This window comes from Peromyscus leucopus, chromosome 9 (assembly GCF_004664715.2).
Source record: "Peromyscus leucopus breed LL Stock chromosome 9, UCI_PerLeu_2.1, whole genome shotgun sequence".
Classification (NCBI taxonomy): Eukaryota; Metazoa; Chordata; class Mammalia; order Rodentia; family Cricetidae; genus Peromyscus; species Peromyscus leucopus.
The window spans coordinates 48526956-48544573 of NC_051070.1; the positions used below are offsets into that span (position 1 = coordinate 48526956).

Consider the following 17618-nt stretch of genomic DNA (forward strand, 5'->3'; position numbering starts at 1 on the left):
CTTGGCAGAGTGAGCGCCCTCCTTCCACCATTGGCTTCCAGGTGTCTGGGAGTGAACTCGAGTCCTCAGGCTTGGTAGCAGGTGCCTTTTGCAAACTGGCTCTTTTGGCGCTCACCTCTCCTTTTTATATGAGCACGCGGAGGGTAAGACACTTGCCTAAAGTTGCAGAGTGAGACGCACAAAAGGCATCTCTACAGAAGGGCGTGGGTCCGTGGTGGTTGGAGACTGCCGATAATTTGCTTTTCCACCAGCTAACGCAGAGACCTGATTTTCTCAGACATTCTTTTGCTGGTATTATACCATTCTGTCACTGAGTGTGGTTTAAATCATTGGTGGACTCTAAATCAGAGTTGGGTTAGCTGGTCCATGAAAAGCTTAGATTTGAGTATTAATATTGTTATGATTAGATTCGCTTCTCTATTGGGCAGAATTAAATCAGTAAATATTTGTAACAGTTTCGCATGATTCTTGTGTTGTACAGTTGTGATGTTATAACATGGAACGCACAGCAATTTCACTGGCACTCGGGTTATTCTCTGAGACATAGCAGCTTGGGGCTAATAGAAAATTCAGAAGGAATTAATTTGAATATTCTAGTAAGTAAATGAATGCAGAATTTACAGTCTGGTAATTTTCACTAATTGCAGTAAGGGATTGCTATTTATTTTTTAATTTATTTTTCTAAGTATTGTCTTTTCAAAAGTAATCTTTAAAAAGCTCTAGGCCATATCTAGGTTAAATTTGCACAGAAATGTTCCAGAGAATGAGGCTATTTGAGAAATATTGCTTGTGCATTTTCAAGACCAAAACATCCCCAGACATGTAGACTATTATCTCTTTTTCCTCCTCCTCCAGCTAATTAGACATAATTACCCATGGGGTTTATTTTTATGATGAAATTCATAACCTCTTTAAAAATTTGGTTAGGTTCAGTGGCTCCTGGGGAGTAGGACTTGTTCTGTTTTTTTTTTTTTTTTTTTTTTTTTTTTTTTTTTTAACCATATTGAATGTACAGTGGCATACAGCCTGTCCCTCCCTTATGTAATAGATTGCTTGGCAATTTTCTGCTTACCATTTTATTGGAGACATAACTAGTAGGAACGTAGAGTATTATTAACATAGTTGACGTACACCCTTCAAAATCTGAGCAGGCCGCTGGCCTGTGCTTGTGCTTGTCCACAGGTGGAACAGTTGGGTGCCTTTGGGATGCGGTAGTGTAGTGTGTGTAGTAAGTAGGTGCTGTGTCTGCCAGCACGTGTGTAAATACAGCCTGCAGGAGTTGGCTTTGTTCGTGAAGGCCATGGTGTTAGGGGTTTGTACTGGGAGGAGTCACCTGGCTTTAGGGGTCCAGCATTCTTCGATGCCACCATTAACTGGGAGCATTTGACACAGGGCAAGGTATCTGTAGTTCTCCCTAAGAATGGAGCAAGGCTGAGTTTGATCTCAGGACAGGGCATTCTGTGAGTGTATTGCCTAAGCTTATAGGTTATCCTTTGGCTTCCCTTTTCCCACTCATTCTTTTAAGAAACTTGTGGAAATTGTTGATTTCCCGCTGAGATGTGTCTTCTTAAGCAATGCAGAGCTTTCCCATGCGCTCACTTACATGACTTGCAGAAACTTAATGTATAGTTTAGTAACACAAATCCTCTCCACAGATAGAAAATGATTCCCACAGATTCTTCCCTACAAGCCTTCCTCCACTCCTGACATCATCACTCCTGGGACAGGCCTCCTCTAGAGTCTGGAGTGCAGTAGAGTGATCTGCTTGTGAGGGCTGTTGTAAACCAGAATGGAATGGGCCCATTGCTGATTTATAACTTAGTGAAGGCATGGAAAGATCCAGTTCTCACAGGAAGGATTTGCTTTTGGACCTCAGGGCTGATCAGATTTAGGTCACCACCTAATTCTGATTTTCACTTTCTTGTACAGTTTTGTTTCTGCAGATGTACTGGTGGAGGTCTGTTGTTGTTATTTTGTCTTAAACACTGGAGGCGTGTGTGACTTTTCTAGATCAGGAGAAAGGCAGCCGCTAAGGTGGTATCCTGAAGATGCTGTGACCCTAACCCTTCTCACCCTGCTTCCCCACCCAGTTGCTGGCAGGAGGATGCAATATGTCACCTCTTCCATGCATACCATTTTTGTAGACTGCAGCCTCGTACTCTTGCACCAGAGGTGATAATTGTGCCCCTGTGAAGAAGTGTCCATTGGGCGGGCTTGTGACTGATGAGGATCACCCGAGGGTTTTGAGACGGCAAAGCTAGAAGATAGGGATCACCGACTGACATAGCCCTGCTGGAGCTTGTTGTGGGGTTGAAGTAGTGAGCAAAACATTGACTGGCTAGTGATGCATTCATCTAGTCTGAAAGAAAGGGAAGTGGACTTTTTGTAACAAGGCCTTGGTGACCTCTCAAGTGAAAGGATGGTTTGCAGGTTCATAAATGATGTGGGCTGTTGGATGACTAAACCTCACAGGGAGAATTCATAGCCTGAATTTGTCTTTGGTTCCGTAAGAGCCAATGGGGCCTGCATGGAATTTGAGTGATATGTTAAAACATTCTGGGGTCCCAGCTGCAAGGTAGAAGGAGCCACAGTATTATGGAGCCTATCTGCATCAGAGGGTATTGGAAATTTCATCCCTGCCTTACACCTGGCACTCTGCTAGGCACCAGAAAGATGGAGAGAGTGTGCCAGGGATCCTCTCACCTAGAAACTCCCATCTTTGCAGGAGAAGGAGGCTAAGGGAGCAAGTGAGTTACAGGTACGCACTGCCTGTGTAGACTGCAAAGGGAAAGGGGAAATATCCATCCCTGGGTGTTGCTCAGAGCAGGAGAGGATCATGGGAATGGTAAGTTGAGACTTGAGTTGAGCGGTAACAGGTGAGTAGGAGATCAAGAGGACACAGCAGAGCTCGCATCTCAAGCAGGGCGGGAAGCCTGAATGAGTTTTGGGACTGTGAAACAGTATGGGCCTACACCAAAACTCTCAGTGGTGACTGCATGGCTTGAGTGTTGGATGCAAGAGAGAACATTCAGAGCATGGCCCTGGAGAAGCTGACAGACCGCCTCACCAGGGCCGGGCCTTGCTAAAGCTTAAGTTGATGAACAACAGAATGGAATTTGTGCTGGGATAGCTCTGAGGGGATGGATGTGAGGGCTGGCGGAGGAACAGAAGCCAGCCAGAGGATGTCATGGGCAGGAGTCCTTTGGAGAAATAACATAGTCAGACTGAAGGAGGTTCTAGAATTGTAGGAGAAGGAAGCAAAGCCCGGCAGCCTACCTGGAGCTGCAGGGAAGATGGGGGCGGGGGGGGGGGTGGGGATAATGAGTTTCTGTAGGGTAAGAAGAACCACGTCTTTATTTTACGTGGCACCAGCTGCTTCTAATCAAGGATTAGTGGGGTACTACCCTTCCCGAACAGAGATGACAAGATCCTTGTACCCCACAGACCTGCTTACCAAATGTGTGGTGCAGTGGTTGGCCACAGCTTTCTACCATGTGATAGGAAGTCCATTTGGAATAAATTGCATAACCAGCTGGTGTGCTAATAGTTCTCTGTGTAAGAGCTTGGTATGATGGGAGTCCGTGTAACTTTCCTTCTGTAACAGTAGCTGGTAATTCTTTCCTAATGTCAACTGTCTGGGGTCACAAAGCTGCATTTTCTCAAGTTGTGAATATGAGCTAGTAATATTGCCTTGCAAGTTTGTGGTGGGTATTGAATAAGGTCTATGCACCTTAAAAAAAAAAAAAAAAAAAAAGAGTGACAGAAACAGCTAGTGAATGTCACTGATGTCTTTTCTCCCCACAAAGGACATTGGAAGCCAAACTTCTTTTCTCCATTGTTGGGCTCCACTGACTGGGGACCCGGAGAGCAGTATAAAAGTATAATGTGGAGTTATACAAGCATTTAAGTTCTTTGAGGAGAATTCAATGAAATGCTTGAAGAAAAAGGCATTTTATTATCCCTGTTTGACCCCCACCCTCAACCCCCTTCTTGCTGCAGGACGTCAGCTGTAACGAGATCACAGCCTTGCCCCAGCAGATAGGCCAGCTGAAGTCTCTACGAGAACTGAACGTCCGAAGAAATTACCTTAAGGTTTTACCACCAGGTAAGAGAGAGGAGGGCAAGATGAAGAGAATGCGGGAAATGTCACTCTTCCCATTCACTTCTGTGAGGGGTGGTGGGTCTGGTGTTAACAGCACACCGGTTGCTATTGATAATTTGAATCTCACTGGCAGATATCAGAACAATGTTCAAGCTGTAGTTTGAATCAAGGCTACAGCAATACAACCATTAGTGGGATGCATGTTAGCTTTCTAGGGCTTGTGGTAGAATATTATTTTAAAGTGTGTCATTTTTGTTTATGTTATATTTGTTTAACTCTATGAAGCTGTTTTACTGTCTAAAACACCTGATGGCCTAATAAAGAGCTGAACAGCCAATAGCAATGCAGGAGAAAGGATAGGCGGGCTGGCAGGCAGAAAGAATAGAAAGAAAAATTTGGGAGCAAAGGAAGAAGCAGCCAGAGAAAGAGAGGATGTCAGGAGCCAGTTACACAGCCAGCCATGGAGTAAGAGTTTAAGGTTACAGAAGTAAGAAAAGGAAAAAGCCCAGAGGCAAAATGTAGATGGGATAATTTAAGGAACGCTTGCTAGAAGTAAGCCAAGCTAAGGCCGAGCATTCATAAGCAATAATAAGACTCTATGGATAATTTATTTGGGGGCTGGGTGTTGAACCTCCCCAAAGAGTAAAAAAGCAAAAACAAACAACAAGGGCTGCTATGAAAAGGACCACAGAGACGGTGGCTCAAATGACAGAAATGTTTCTCTTCACCATTCTGGAGGCTGGAAGCATGAGATGAAGGTACTGACTGGGTTATTCCTCCAAGGCCTTTTCCCATGACTCACAGATGGTCTTCTTCCTGTGTCCTCAGAGCATCTCACTATGTATGTCTGTGTCCTGATCTCTTTCAGCTGTTACACCAGAGGATGGGAGGTCTAACCATAATGACCTCAGTGTCACTTAATTACCCCTTTAAAGACCTCATCTCCAAATAGCATTAAATGATTGGGGTTAGGATTTCTATATCTGAATTTCGGGGTGAGGGACTTGGCTAATCCATAACATGGTGGAATGCATTCTTTTGGGGAACATGTTCATGTTTTCCAGAACATGAACATCAAAGAGTCTGGAGGGGACAAGCGAGGCAGTAGACCCTGGCTATCAGGGTCTCTAGCTTTGGGGTCTGGGAACACTGGTTGAGAACCCACAATATCTGCACTCCGCCTCTAGGGGAGGGCGACGCTACTGCTGAGTCACCCTTGAACTGGGGTCGCTCTGATCAGTACCGGTGGTGGCCCTAAAGCTTCGGCATGGACACTTGTCACAGTATCTATCCCCCAGACAGCCCTGCTTGGGCTCTTGCAGTAGTATGTCTCTCGGGTCCAGGGCATGGGGTTTAAGCATAAAGACATATTTACTTAGAAGTTGTTAGTGCGTAAGGGGTATTGTGGGGATAGCTTCGTGCGTAAAGTGCTAGTCCCCAAAACATACAAATGTAAGTTTGGTTCATCAGCACTCACAGAAATGCCAGGTACGAGCTTGGCAGAGTGCACCTGCAGCCCTAGCACTGAAGAGGTGTGGAGATAAATGGATCCCTGGAGCTCATTGGCAGGCAGCCTGGCCAAATCAGTGGGCTACATGTAGGTTCAGTGAGAGACTGGCCTCGTGAGCATTAGCTGTCGGCATGACATGACCCAGAGTCACCCGAGAAGAGTCTCAGAGTCATCTTTATCAGGTTGGTTTGTGGGCATTTTTATATGAGGGATGGTCTTGATGGCCGATTGCTGTAGGAGGGTCCATCTCACTGTGGGTGGCACCATCCCTAGGCAGGTGGTCCTGGGCTGTGTAAGAAAGGCAGAGAGTCACACAGCAAGCAGCATTCCTCCATGGCTTCTGTTTCAAGTTTCTGCTTCAGTTCGTACCCTGACCTCTTTAACAATGGCCTGTGTGACCTGGAAGATAGAGTAAGTCTTCTCCTCCCCTAAATTGCTTTTCACCAGAGTGTGTTATCACAGCAACAGGAGAGAGAGAAGAGCAGGGATCCTGTCTCAGATATGAAAACAAGTCAGAACAAACAAAAGCGAGAGCCATAAAGACACCTGACGACAAACCCACCTCTCACCTGTTCACACATGTACATGGAAAGCGTGCATGCACACGTGGCACACACAGAGTTTAATTTCATTTCTGTTTCTGTGATAAGACACTCTGATAAAAAGCAACTCAAGGGAAAGCGATTATTTTAGCTCATAGTTCCAGGTTACATTCTGTCATGTGAGGAAATCAGGCGGGAGGAATGTGAAGGAGCTGGTCACATGCACAGTCAGTCCAGAGAGAGAATGTTTGCTTGTTTATGCTGAGTTCATTTCTCCATTAGTACATAGCTCATAGTATGTACTCTGTAGTGAATGGTGCTGCCCACAGTGGGCTGGATCTTCCCATATTAACTAACTTTGGTAAGACAATTAAAGCTAACCATCACAACACACATGCCACACACACTGGTCAGGAGTCAGAAGATGAGAAGCAGAAGGCCAAGTACTTCTTCAAAACATACTCTACTTTCCAAAGACCACATTGATGTCCATAGATTTTGTTTAAGGGCCCTCTGGTGTCCAAAATACACGTTACAAATCTTAATAGTTCTTTGAGAGTTTCATACAACATGTTTTGATTTTATTACTCCCCATTCCCCAATTCTTACCAAACACTGACTTCCTATCAGCCAACTTTGTGTCCTTTTTTTTTTTTTAACTCAAGACCAATTTGTACTACCCAATTATTCTTGGATGTGTAGCCTTCCATGGGAGCATAGTCAATTTACCAGGGGCTACACTTTTTAGATAAAATTGTCTCTCTCTCTCCCAGCAGCTAACATTCACAAATAACTCCATGGCTAGGGGTGGGATTTTCTGCCCACTTTCCATCTCCTTGCTGGGTTTGGTCTTGCATAGGTTTTGTGTATGCTGTGGCAGCTGCTGCAGATTCATATGTTAAGCTGCCCTGCTGTATCCAGAGATCATTATTCCCTTGTAGTTATCCCCCTGCCTCTGCGTGTTACACTCTTCTCACCCTCTCCTTCCCAATGATCCCCAAGCCTTGGGAGGAGAAAAAGGTGGAGTATTTATGTCCCACTTGGGGCTGAGTCTCTTAGGGTTTAGAGATGCACTGGACTATGGATATAACAATAAGTTATTAGGAGTCAATGACAATTTTTAGCAGAATAATAATAGTAGGTTCTACCCAGGACCTATTACCTGTCTAACCATAGGTTGTTGGCCCCATCTTTAATGGTGCTAGATATGGGTTTCATCTTGTAGGGTGGACTTAAATCCAATCAGAAAGCGGTTGGTTATTTGTATGATGTCTGAGCCACCATTGTACAAGTGGGCGTGGCTTGCCAGACCAGTCATTATTATAATTCCCAGGGTTCATACCTGGGTAAGGTTGAAGATTACTTTTTTCCTCAGGTAGCATGCACAGCACTTTCAAGCTCTGTGAATGCTGGCTAGTAGGGATGACGCTTCCAGGTCAGTACCGGCTTGATTTAGCTATGTTCTATAACTTAAGCGTGCTGCCCCATTACAGGTTATAAGGTAACCCCTTTTTAATTCTTCTTATGTAAGTGCATTGAAGCATTTAGGAAGCTTCTGCAGTAGCAAGTTTCCGTGACTTTTTTGAAAGGCATCTCAGTGCAGAAGTGTACACCTGGAAGCAGCAGGCATCCAGTTCATGTGGCATTTATTAGTGTGGTGTTTTGAAAACTGCCTGAGTTTTGCCATCCTATTACTACTTTCTTGTTCAAGACATGGAAACAGCTTCTGAAACAGTGTGGTGAATCTTTGTAAAATGTGCTGTGCTTGATGGTAGAGGGCTCCGGTATTTTTCCCCTGGCTCATGTTGGCTTGCATTTGAAGAAGAATTAGAAACTACCTCTGTGTAGGATTCATTGCCTTATCTGAGATGAGCTCATATAACGAGATTTCCCTTTTCCACTGGCTCCTGCGCAGTCTCATTTCCTTGAGTTTATAAAACTATTTTCCTGCCAGGCGGTGGTGGCGCACACCTTTAACCCCAGCACTTGGGGGGCAGAGGCAGGCGGATCTCCGTGAGTTCAAGGCCAGCCTGGTTGACAGAGTTCCAAGACAGGCTCCAAAGCTACATTTGGAAACCCTGCCTTGAAAAACCACCACCACCACCAACAAATACCCAACAAAACAACAACAACAAAAGCCCTATTTCCCCTAATAATCATAACTGCAAATAAAAAGTAATTATAACTACAAACAAAATTTTAATTCACAGCACATCTGCACAGTATAGCCTTTCAGGCTTGCTATTAAGAAGCCCGTCTGCATTTAAGTGCCTGTGATAATCATTGTGACAATGTCATAAATAATTGAACCCATTTCCAGAAGGGAAAAACCAGTGGCATCATTGTGTGGCGACAGTGTGGCACCTGGGAAGAGAGCACACGTGCCGAGCCTGGTTTGCGTTTCTCTGACCATTTTCTCTCCCACCTTAAGAACATTCTTTTCCCTAAAAAAAAAACCATAAGTTACACCTTGCTCTGCCTTTCCATAATTATGTTTTCTCAGCTTTGATGTTTTAAAATACACCCAAAGCTAAAATGTAAGTTTACTGGAATGTCCTTTTTAAAAAGGGGAAAAAAAAAATCTGAATATCAAGTTTCTGTCTCAGCCTGGAGAACCCAGTTGACGAGGGTGTTGATGCCACTGGGCAGCCCATCAGTGACCTCCCATGTTTAATTACATTTTCTCTCTTGGGGAATCTCTCCTCATATGTTTTTAATTTGAGGAGGGGAAAAAAAAAATAGAAGTTTGCAGCCCAGTCAGCCCAGTCAGTTTTGTGTGGTTTTACAGCTGATGTAGTGGGGAGGCCATGCTTCCTTCTTTTAGGACAGGACGGCGGGGAACTGACGCAGCTAGTCATTGACTGTCTTGGAATGGAGAGAGAGGTGTAGAGTTCTTCCTCCTCTTTCACCTCCCGCTCCTTCCTCTCGTCTTCTTTCCCCTTCCCCTTCCTCCCCCGCTGCCTTTCTCCTGCTCTGTTCTTCCTGTTCTTCTTTTCCTCCCGTTTCTCTCTCTTTTCCTTTTCTTCCTCTTCCTGTTTGCCTCCCTCTTCCTGTTTTGCTGCTTCTCCACTTCCTCTTTTCTCCCTTCTTGCCTCGCCTCCTTCCTTTACCTGTTCTGCCTCTTGACCCTTCCTGGATCAGCCTTGCAAGGCGGTCGTTACCTCCTGTGCATTACTGCCGTGAGACCGCTGAGTTCTCGTTCCTGACACCACTGAGTGTTGGAACCCGTGGACAAGGCAGTGGCATCCTTACCTGTTCGCCTGTGAGTTCTCCACTCCCCTGAACGAACGGTCCCCTGCTCGCGCTTCCTAGTCTTCGTTTTAATTGGTAAAGAATTGCTGGGAACGCTTGCTACATAATAGCTATTGTCTGAAAAGCCCCATTTCTTCTAGCAAAGGAGTCATAAAAGCCATGGCCCACAGAACGCAGAGTGCCATTAAATTTTGGCGCTTAACTCTGAAGTCACCCTGCCCTGGAAATCCCAATCCTTAGCTGACCTACACACTGTAACATACAAGTTCGTTTGTTTGTTTTGGGTCACGTTGACACACGGTCAGGTCATCTGGGAAGAGATCCTCAATTGAGAAAATGCCTTCATCTGATTAGCTTGTTGGCAAGTCTGTGGGGGCATTTTCTTGACTGGGGAGCTCCAGCCCGCTGTGGGTATTACCCCACCTTGGCGGGTGGTCCTGGGTTCTAGGGGAAAGCAGGCTGAACAAGCCTTGAGGAGCAAGCCTGTAAGCAGCGTTCCTCCATGGCTTCTGCATCAGCTCCTGCCTCCAGGTTCCTGCCCTGCCTTCCCTTCATGATGGACTGAAGGTGTAAGCTGAAGTACGCCCTTTCCTCCCCAGGTTGTTTTTGACCGTGGTGTCTCTCACAGCAGTAGAGACACTAGGGCAGGGTCCTCCTGTGGCTGGTGTTACTATGGCAGAGTCCTGCTATGGCAGGTCCTAGTTTCCCTTTCCTTTCAGCCTAGCTGCCCTCGTGACTCCTCCCAGCCACATCAGAACAACCTTTGGGAGTATGTATGGCCTGAGACTCGGGGCTGCCCCCACTGGGGATTGGAGCTGCTCGGGGCAGTGTGGGCATACAGATTCTTTGGCATATGTTTTGAAATACAATCCCCAAGTTTTTCCTTTAGAGCCTGCACGGACTTCACTTGGAAACCTGGGAGCTGGGTGTTCTTCATCCTTCTAGAGTTCTGGTCTCATCAGTCTGTTCTGGAAGACCGAGTACTGCGGTGAGGCATGAAAGAAGGAAAAGCCCCTAACATTCCCAGGGCCTTGAGTTCTGAGAAGACGCTGCTCTCACCCCAAGGGAGTAGTGTTGGGTGAGCTAAAGTAGTCCTGTAGAGTTGACTGAAAGCCTCAGCCACGTGGTGGAGCAGGCTGGTGCCCTTTCCTTCAGGTCCTCTCCCTAGCCATCTTCTCTTTCAGAAGGCCAGAAGTATTCAAATCCACTCTGTTTTAGCCTTTAACAGCTCCCATACCCAAAGTGCGGGGCACTGTTCTCAAGTGACCCCACAGTAGTCACTACCCAGCCAGCTCCGAGATCTGCCAGCGTCACCCTAGGTTCTGGCATGGCTCAGCCTCCCTTGGCTCTCTGGGGATTTGACTTCATTCCTAGCAGCTGCCAGTTTGGGTCTGAATGCTTGAAATTGCTGAGTGCTTACTGGGCCGCTGGGTGGGAACCTCAGGCTAAATGCAGCGTCTTCTCCTGTGAGCTGCCCCGTGGACGGCTTCGGAGGCCACAGAATGAAGCCCAGCCAGATCGGAATTATGGGGCCTTTTGGAAAATCCTAAATTAGGTAGCACTAGGAAAACAAACAAAACAAAAACCAACCTCTGAGATAATCAGGAACGTATTTGCGGAAACTCTCTCTGGGCCTGTGCCAACTCAGTGACAGTGAATAGAGAAGGATTTTCTGTAATTGGCAAATCATTCCTGGTCAACAAGTGCTTCAGGAAAATGGGCTACAGTTAGAACAAACATGTTCTGTGTGGCACGACTCATTCAGTCCCTTCGCTGGAAGAAAACTGGCTCTTCGGATAATGTGAATGGCAAGCGTTCCCAGTACGGTCTGTAATGACTGAGCATCCAGGGAAAGGTTTCCCCCATCCGGGGAAATACTTCATACACATGCCATGTATTCCTAACATTAGCACAGCTTACTTTTGATTCTGCCGAACAGCTCATCTCCAGTTACACAGAAAGTTATTTTTCGAGCGTGGGGCCGCTCGATCCTGCTGTTTCCTGAGATCATTCTTGCTTTATTAATTTCCCCTTTTTTTTCTCTTATCATTTCAGAACTCGTAGATCTCCCCTTGGTCAAGTTTGACTTTTCCTGCAACAAAGTTCTGGTGATCCCCATCTGCTTTAGGGAGATGAAGCAGTTACAAGTGCTCCTGCTGGAGAACAACCCTCTCCAGTCTCCTCCGGCTCAGGTGAGGACTCGGCGAGAGCCGCGGCCAGGCCTGTGCAGAACGGCACAGTGAGTCGCCACAGAGCCCCTGCTCCGGGACCCTCTGCACACCCCAAACTGCACTCGGCGTGATGAGATGCAGTCAGCACCCCCCAGCAGCAGAACTTTAAGTAAATCTGACTAATAGATTGCCTCAAGCTGCGTCACATCTGTGCCCACATCTGTGTTACCGTTTTTTTTGAATGATCCAAGGCCAGAATTACAGGTTTGATAATATACCACTCAGTCATACACTTGAAGCTTTTTCGTAGAGTATATGGGCCACAAAGCGGGTAATATATTCGTTAGCTGGGAAAACAGAATTTAAACGTCTTAAAAATGATTGTTGACATTTTTGAGACGGGGAATCAAACGTAAAACTGTGAGAACACTACAAAGTATGTATGTTTCTGCATACAAATGAAATTATTTTACAATTTATTTTGTTTTTAAACAGCATAATGGCTTATTAAATCTATGATTATCTTTTCAACTTTTAATTGCTCGCTGTGAACTTGAATATAATTGTGGTTTTTTTCACCTTTTGAGTTGGACTATTATCAATATTGTCTGATTTTTATAAATCTTACACTATTGTCATTTAAACATGTTTTTGTTAGAATTTAGTAGTTGCAAAAGGTTAGGGATTTCTTGAGCATGATTTTCTGTTCAAAGTAGAATTTGGAGTGAACTGTCCTGAGAATTCTTGTGTGTTTAGTATCCATTGTTAGGGTGTTACTCACCATGACGTTCTGAAGATTAAGTTACATGGTCAGGGACCTGGAACTTACATTTTGTTTTCTCACTGAGAAGTAAATATGCATTACTGATTTTTCCACAGATTTGCACAAAAGGCAAAGTGCACATATTTAAGTATCTAAGTATACAAGCATGCCAGATTAAGACGACTGACCCCCTCTACCTCCACGCCATGGAGAGGCCTCATTTACACCAGCATGTAGAAGACAGGTGAGTTAATGCCTTCCTCCCTGAGAGAGCCTGCTTAGAGTGTGCTTAGCCACAGCTGCCCAGATGACTGGAAGCCAGAATCCATCTGTGTGATTCACATGTATGACTTTGAGCTTGAGAAAATAATGGCATACAAAAAATGGATGCTAGAGAGAATCGCTAATATCTCTAATCGACCTTCTCATCGATAATCAGTTCTTCCTGAACACGTGTGTGGATGCTCATAAACAAGATTTATAATGGATGTTTATGCTTACAATTAGCATGGCTATATCAAATCATTATGGTAAAACGTTACATTTTTTTAAAATTGGTGTTATTAAGTTGGGCATGGTAGCATACACCTGTGATATTGGTATTTAGGAGACAGAGGAAAGAGGATCGTGAATTTTAGGTCAGCCTGAGCTGTACGTATGTATGAATAGCAAGACCTTGTCTCAGACCTCCTGTTAATGACTATATCAAGCTGAAATATTTGTAGGAGTTATCAATTTTCTGTATACCTACACTGTTAGTTGTGTCTTAATATTGTTAAGACCTGTGGGCTTCAGTTTTTAAGATGCAGTGTGGAAAAATTTTCCCATTTCTTGTTTCATGTGAAATTGTTAGAATCCGTTCAAGCATCCTTGGGCCATTTTGTGCTGTAAGACAGGCCATGAGCATCCAGAGAACAGTTACCACAGTGACACTGAAGAAACAGATTCTTCCTGAGGCTTCTCCAGGGCAGGGATCTTTTGCTTTGCTTTTTGCTAAACAGGGTGACTTGAAATTTCATGCCACCTTAATGGCATTTTCAAAATAATGCTTTAAATATATTTTGATTATTTTATATTTATATTACCAGGTATAGTTAATCACAGGAAAGGTTTTCAAAATGATTGAAAATAATGTCTTATTACTTATGAGATAAAAATAATTATATAATCTTACTGTTTCTATATATGTACCAATAAAATAAAATTGGTAACTGTTTCAAAGAAATAACTTGTCCCTCAGAGGAGGAAGCCCAGAATACAAAGAATTTCTGATGTTCTCAGGACATCTGTATAGTTTTCATTATGCCCATATCTTAATAGTTCTTAGAACTAGACTGATTTGTTGCCACATAATAATAATTACAATGATAATAATAAATTTTATATAATGAAGTTATTACATTTTAATTGGTATATCTTGGGGTCAATTTTATGATTTTTCATTTTTTTTTCCTAAACAAATTCAATGATGATGACATCTACCCAGTAAGAAGGATTCTGATTCCGGAGTTGGAAGTGACAATGGGGATAAGCGGTTGTCTGCCACCGAGGTAAATGTGGTGACACATTATTGTCCTTTGTTCTGGGTCCATCTGTCTGTGTCCACTAAAGTCTTTTTCTGGAGAAAGCCACTGGCGCATTTGAATGATTTGAATTGACAGTTCAATCACATTTGTGATCATGATGGCTTGGAACCCCTAAGGGTTACGCAAATATTAGCTGCTGTCGCTCTGCAGATCTTATTATTTTGGAAATAACTCAAAAATCGGGTCTCTGTCTTTTCCTTTTTCCACTCCCACATTATGTAGAATATTCTTCAACACTGAGTAAACATTATGAACGGACCAAGTCCTGTACAAGTATGAAGCACTTTTATAAATAAATATACCTGTCTTCAACAGTAACTTAGGGAAGCGTGGTTATGAATATTCAGAAGTGTTAAGGAATCAAATGTGCACGGGGTTTGAGTGGCTTATTTGCTGAAACGTTTGTAACCAGCCATTGTATTTTTAAAATGTTTAAGTTAATATGTGTGTTCAGAGGGTACATATGTGTCTCAACATGTGTGGAGGTTAGAAGGCAATGTGCTGGAGTCAATTCCTTCCTTCCACCATGTGGCTTCCTGGGATTGAGCTCAGGGAGGTCATCAGACTTGGCACCAAGCTCCTTTACTAGTGAGCCATCTCACTGGCCCTTACCTACAGTTTTTAAAACAATATTTATATTCCTGGTACTTCAGCTGTGTTCTGTTCAGAAAACTAAATTTATTTGTAAGCTCAGCCAAATCAATCTGGCATGATCGAGCTTCCTCTAGTGATGGAGCACACCATCCGTGACTTTTGTTTGTTTGTTTTTCGAGACAGGGTTTCTCTGTCTAGCCCTGGCTGTCTTAGAACTCTATGTAGACCAGGCTGGCCTTGAACTCAGAGATCTACCTGCCTCTGCCTCCTGAGTGCTGGGATTAAAGGCGTGCGCCACACTTGCTTAGCCACCATTCATGTCTTTATTGCCTCATGTATGGTCTGTTAGATGTACACGATACCCCTGGGGTCACAATGATTAGATCCATTACTTCATCTAAAGAAAACACATTTTTATTGAATGTGATTTGAGGGCTTTTTTTTTTTTTTCGAATTCTTTTCTGGTGTTGAGCTTTAGCAAGCAGAAAAGTTTATTTCCAATAAAACGTGCTGTAAAGTAGAATATTTAAAAACAAAACAACCTAAAATTTGGTGGCTAGGGGGATGGGTTGGTTAGTCTTGTAAAATGCTTGCCATGCAAGTGTGAGGACTGGAGTTCGATCCCCAGAGCCGCTGGAAAAGGCAGGCCCAAAAGTACAAGCCAGCAATCCCACTGTGAGGAAGAGGGAGGCAAGAGGAGCTCCGGAGCTGCAGGGCAGCCAGCCCAGCCAAATCGGGGGATCCGGGTTCAGTGAGGGGACCCTGGCTCAAGAAGAGTGTGGAGAGGGAGGGAGGGAGATTCCCAGCATTGACCTTTGGCCTCCACATGCTACACACACAGGAAAGCACACACACACACACACACACACACACACACACACACACACACACACACATTAAAATTCTCAACATTTTTCTGATGAAGAATTTTTTTCTTTTTTTACATTTTTGAAGAAGAATTAGTAGGAAGAAAAAGGCGAGTTGGCTGTGGTTCCTGGGTGGGGTGGGAATGCTGAACACATTGCTTTTCTATGTTACAGTCTATTAACCCCTTGGACTTCATGAAAACTCCTCAGTCCCCTCAAATGGACCATTGTTGCGGACACTACCCACCCTGGGCTTATTTTCCATTAAATTGAAACAAGCTCTCCTTTATCTCTCTTCTAAGAGTAATTAAGTTCATTAATAAAACATCACACAAAGAGCTTCATTATCCTTCTCTCTCTTGTAAGTAGGATGCTAATAGCATTCTGAAGAGCGCCCGAGGATTTACTCTCCTCCTTTAATTAAACGCATATCTTTGGACTTCTGCTAACTGTAAGGGTAGGAGGTGGATGGAGGGGAAAGAGGACTGTAGAAATGATTATAATTCAGTAGAATAAAATGAATGAGTCTTCTCTTTGCCTTTCCCATCTCACATGCTAAACTCATTGTCTAAGCACACCTAAAATACTTCTTTTTTTTTTTTTTTTTTATAGTGGTAAGGTTTTGAATTATACTACATGGTGTGTTATTTTTGTAGAAGTTTTGCCAAGATCACACCCCACTTAAACCTCTTTGTTGGGGTCAGTAGTCACCCCTGTACCTTTTCTCTGACGGTTGTCATTGTCTGATTGACTTAAGATTGGTGATGAAAACAGTAAATTCATGTTCTCCCCAAGGTAATTAAGGAAGAACGTGTGGGGTTCTGTGGATGTTTGTTTGCTGAGCGGAATTCCTGCTTGTCTTCTGCCCGTTTCTAAACAGTCTGTGCATGTGTCCAAGCAAGCCACGAGGGACCAGCCACACACCTGAGTGTGCTCTGGGGAGGCCCTGCTCCCTGTGGCTCGGGATGCTTGTCACTTGTCACTAAATAGCGGCACCCAAATGGAGATGGGAAAATACATGAGGACTCTGTGTCTTAACTTGTGACAGAATCACAGATTTTCTGAATACACTCCATCAGTGGTGTGGTGAAGGAGCCGGCAGAGACAAGTAACTCCCGTTACTTCATAGAAATGTGTTCTGAAAGTCGCCCGGAGCACCGCTCCTTAGATACAATACCTGACAGAACTGTCATCTGCCTGGCGCTGGCTGCTTCTGAAACCACAGTGTAGTTTGGTAAATCAGCCTTTTCGCCAGACCTCAGGGTGCCTTTCTTGGTAAGACTATGGCTTAGGGCTAATATGGTTGTTTGTCTACAAATATTCCCTTGTTATATTGGGTATTGCATGGTCCAGTAGTGCCTGTGCCTGTAAGCTCAGAACAGGAGAAACCTGAGGAGACTTTAGGCGAAAGCATATGTGTAGAGGTGTGTGTACAGTGTTAGCACTGTAAATCTTCACTCACAGCCAGCTCCCATTCGTAAAGCACAGCCTCCCGAGCTGTCCTGAAAGTCTCACTCAAATGCCTACCATTACCTGTGAACAGCCACTTTCCTGAGTTCAGACATGGCCATCAGGTTGCTGTTTCTGAATTTGTATAGGTAGGATTTTTTTTTTTTTTTTTTTTTTTTTTGAGACAGGGTTTCTCTGTGTAGCTTTGGAGTCTGTCCTGGAACTCGCTCTGTAGACCAGGCTGGTCTCGAACTCACAGAGATCCACCTGCCTCTGCCTCCCAAATGCTAGGACTGAAGGCGTGCGCCACCACTACCTGGCATGGGTAGGGTTTTATCTCTGCTGTCTTTTACTTAATATGCTGTTTGTTAAGGCTAGGATGCCACTTTCTTACAGAGTTCTCTTTGTCTGCATGCACAAGACTTCTCTCTGGAATGACATGATTCCCTGTATCTTTTTAGCCCTCTGATGAGGACACAGTTAGCCTCAATGTTCCCATGTCAAACATCATGGAGGAAGACCAGACCATCAAGGAGGACGCATGCCATCGTCCGACCCCAGCTAAAGGTCTGAGCGAGATGTGTGTAGAGAGCGCTTGCTTTGTGGGTTTGGACAGGGCTTACAGCACCACATACGGATGCGGAGATGGATCAGCTTACTCTCTGTCTCTCACATACTGTGAGCCGGCTGTCATGCCCATGGGGAGGGATTTCATTTCAAGTCCTACACTCTACACAGCTCTTCCGTCTATTCGACAGGTAGGGAAACCAAGACTCGGACAGT

General features: G+C 44.3%; 1 protein-coding gene across 5 annotated transcripts in view; it reads left to right on the top strand.

The window, feature by feature from the left end:
* Lrch1 (leucine rich repeats and calponin homology domain containing 1) overlaps positions 1-17618 on the top strand; it is a 200575-nt gene that overhangs the window by 118024 nt on the left and 64933 nt on the right. For all 5 annotated transcript variants that reach the window (XM_028878101.2, XM_037208390.1, XM_028878107.2 and 2 more), the window contains exons 4-8: positions 4000-4105; positions 11462-11598; positions 12457-12584; positions 13827-13890; positions 17297-17402. In XM_028878101.2, the coding sequence (XP_028733934.1) occupies positions 4000-4105; positions 11462-11598; positions 12457-12584; positions 13827-13890; positions 17297-17402 (541 nt within the window). The remainder of the gene's footprint in view (positions 1-3999; positions 4106-11461; positions 11599-12456; positions 12585-13826; positions 13891-17296; positions 17403-17618) is intronic.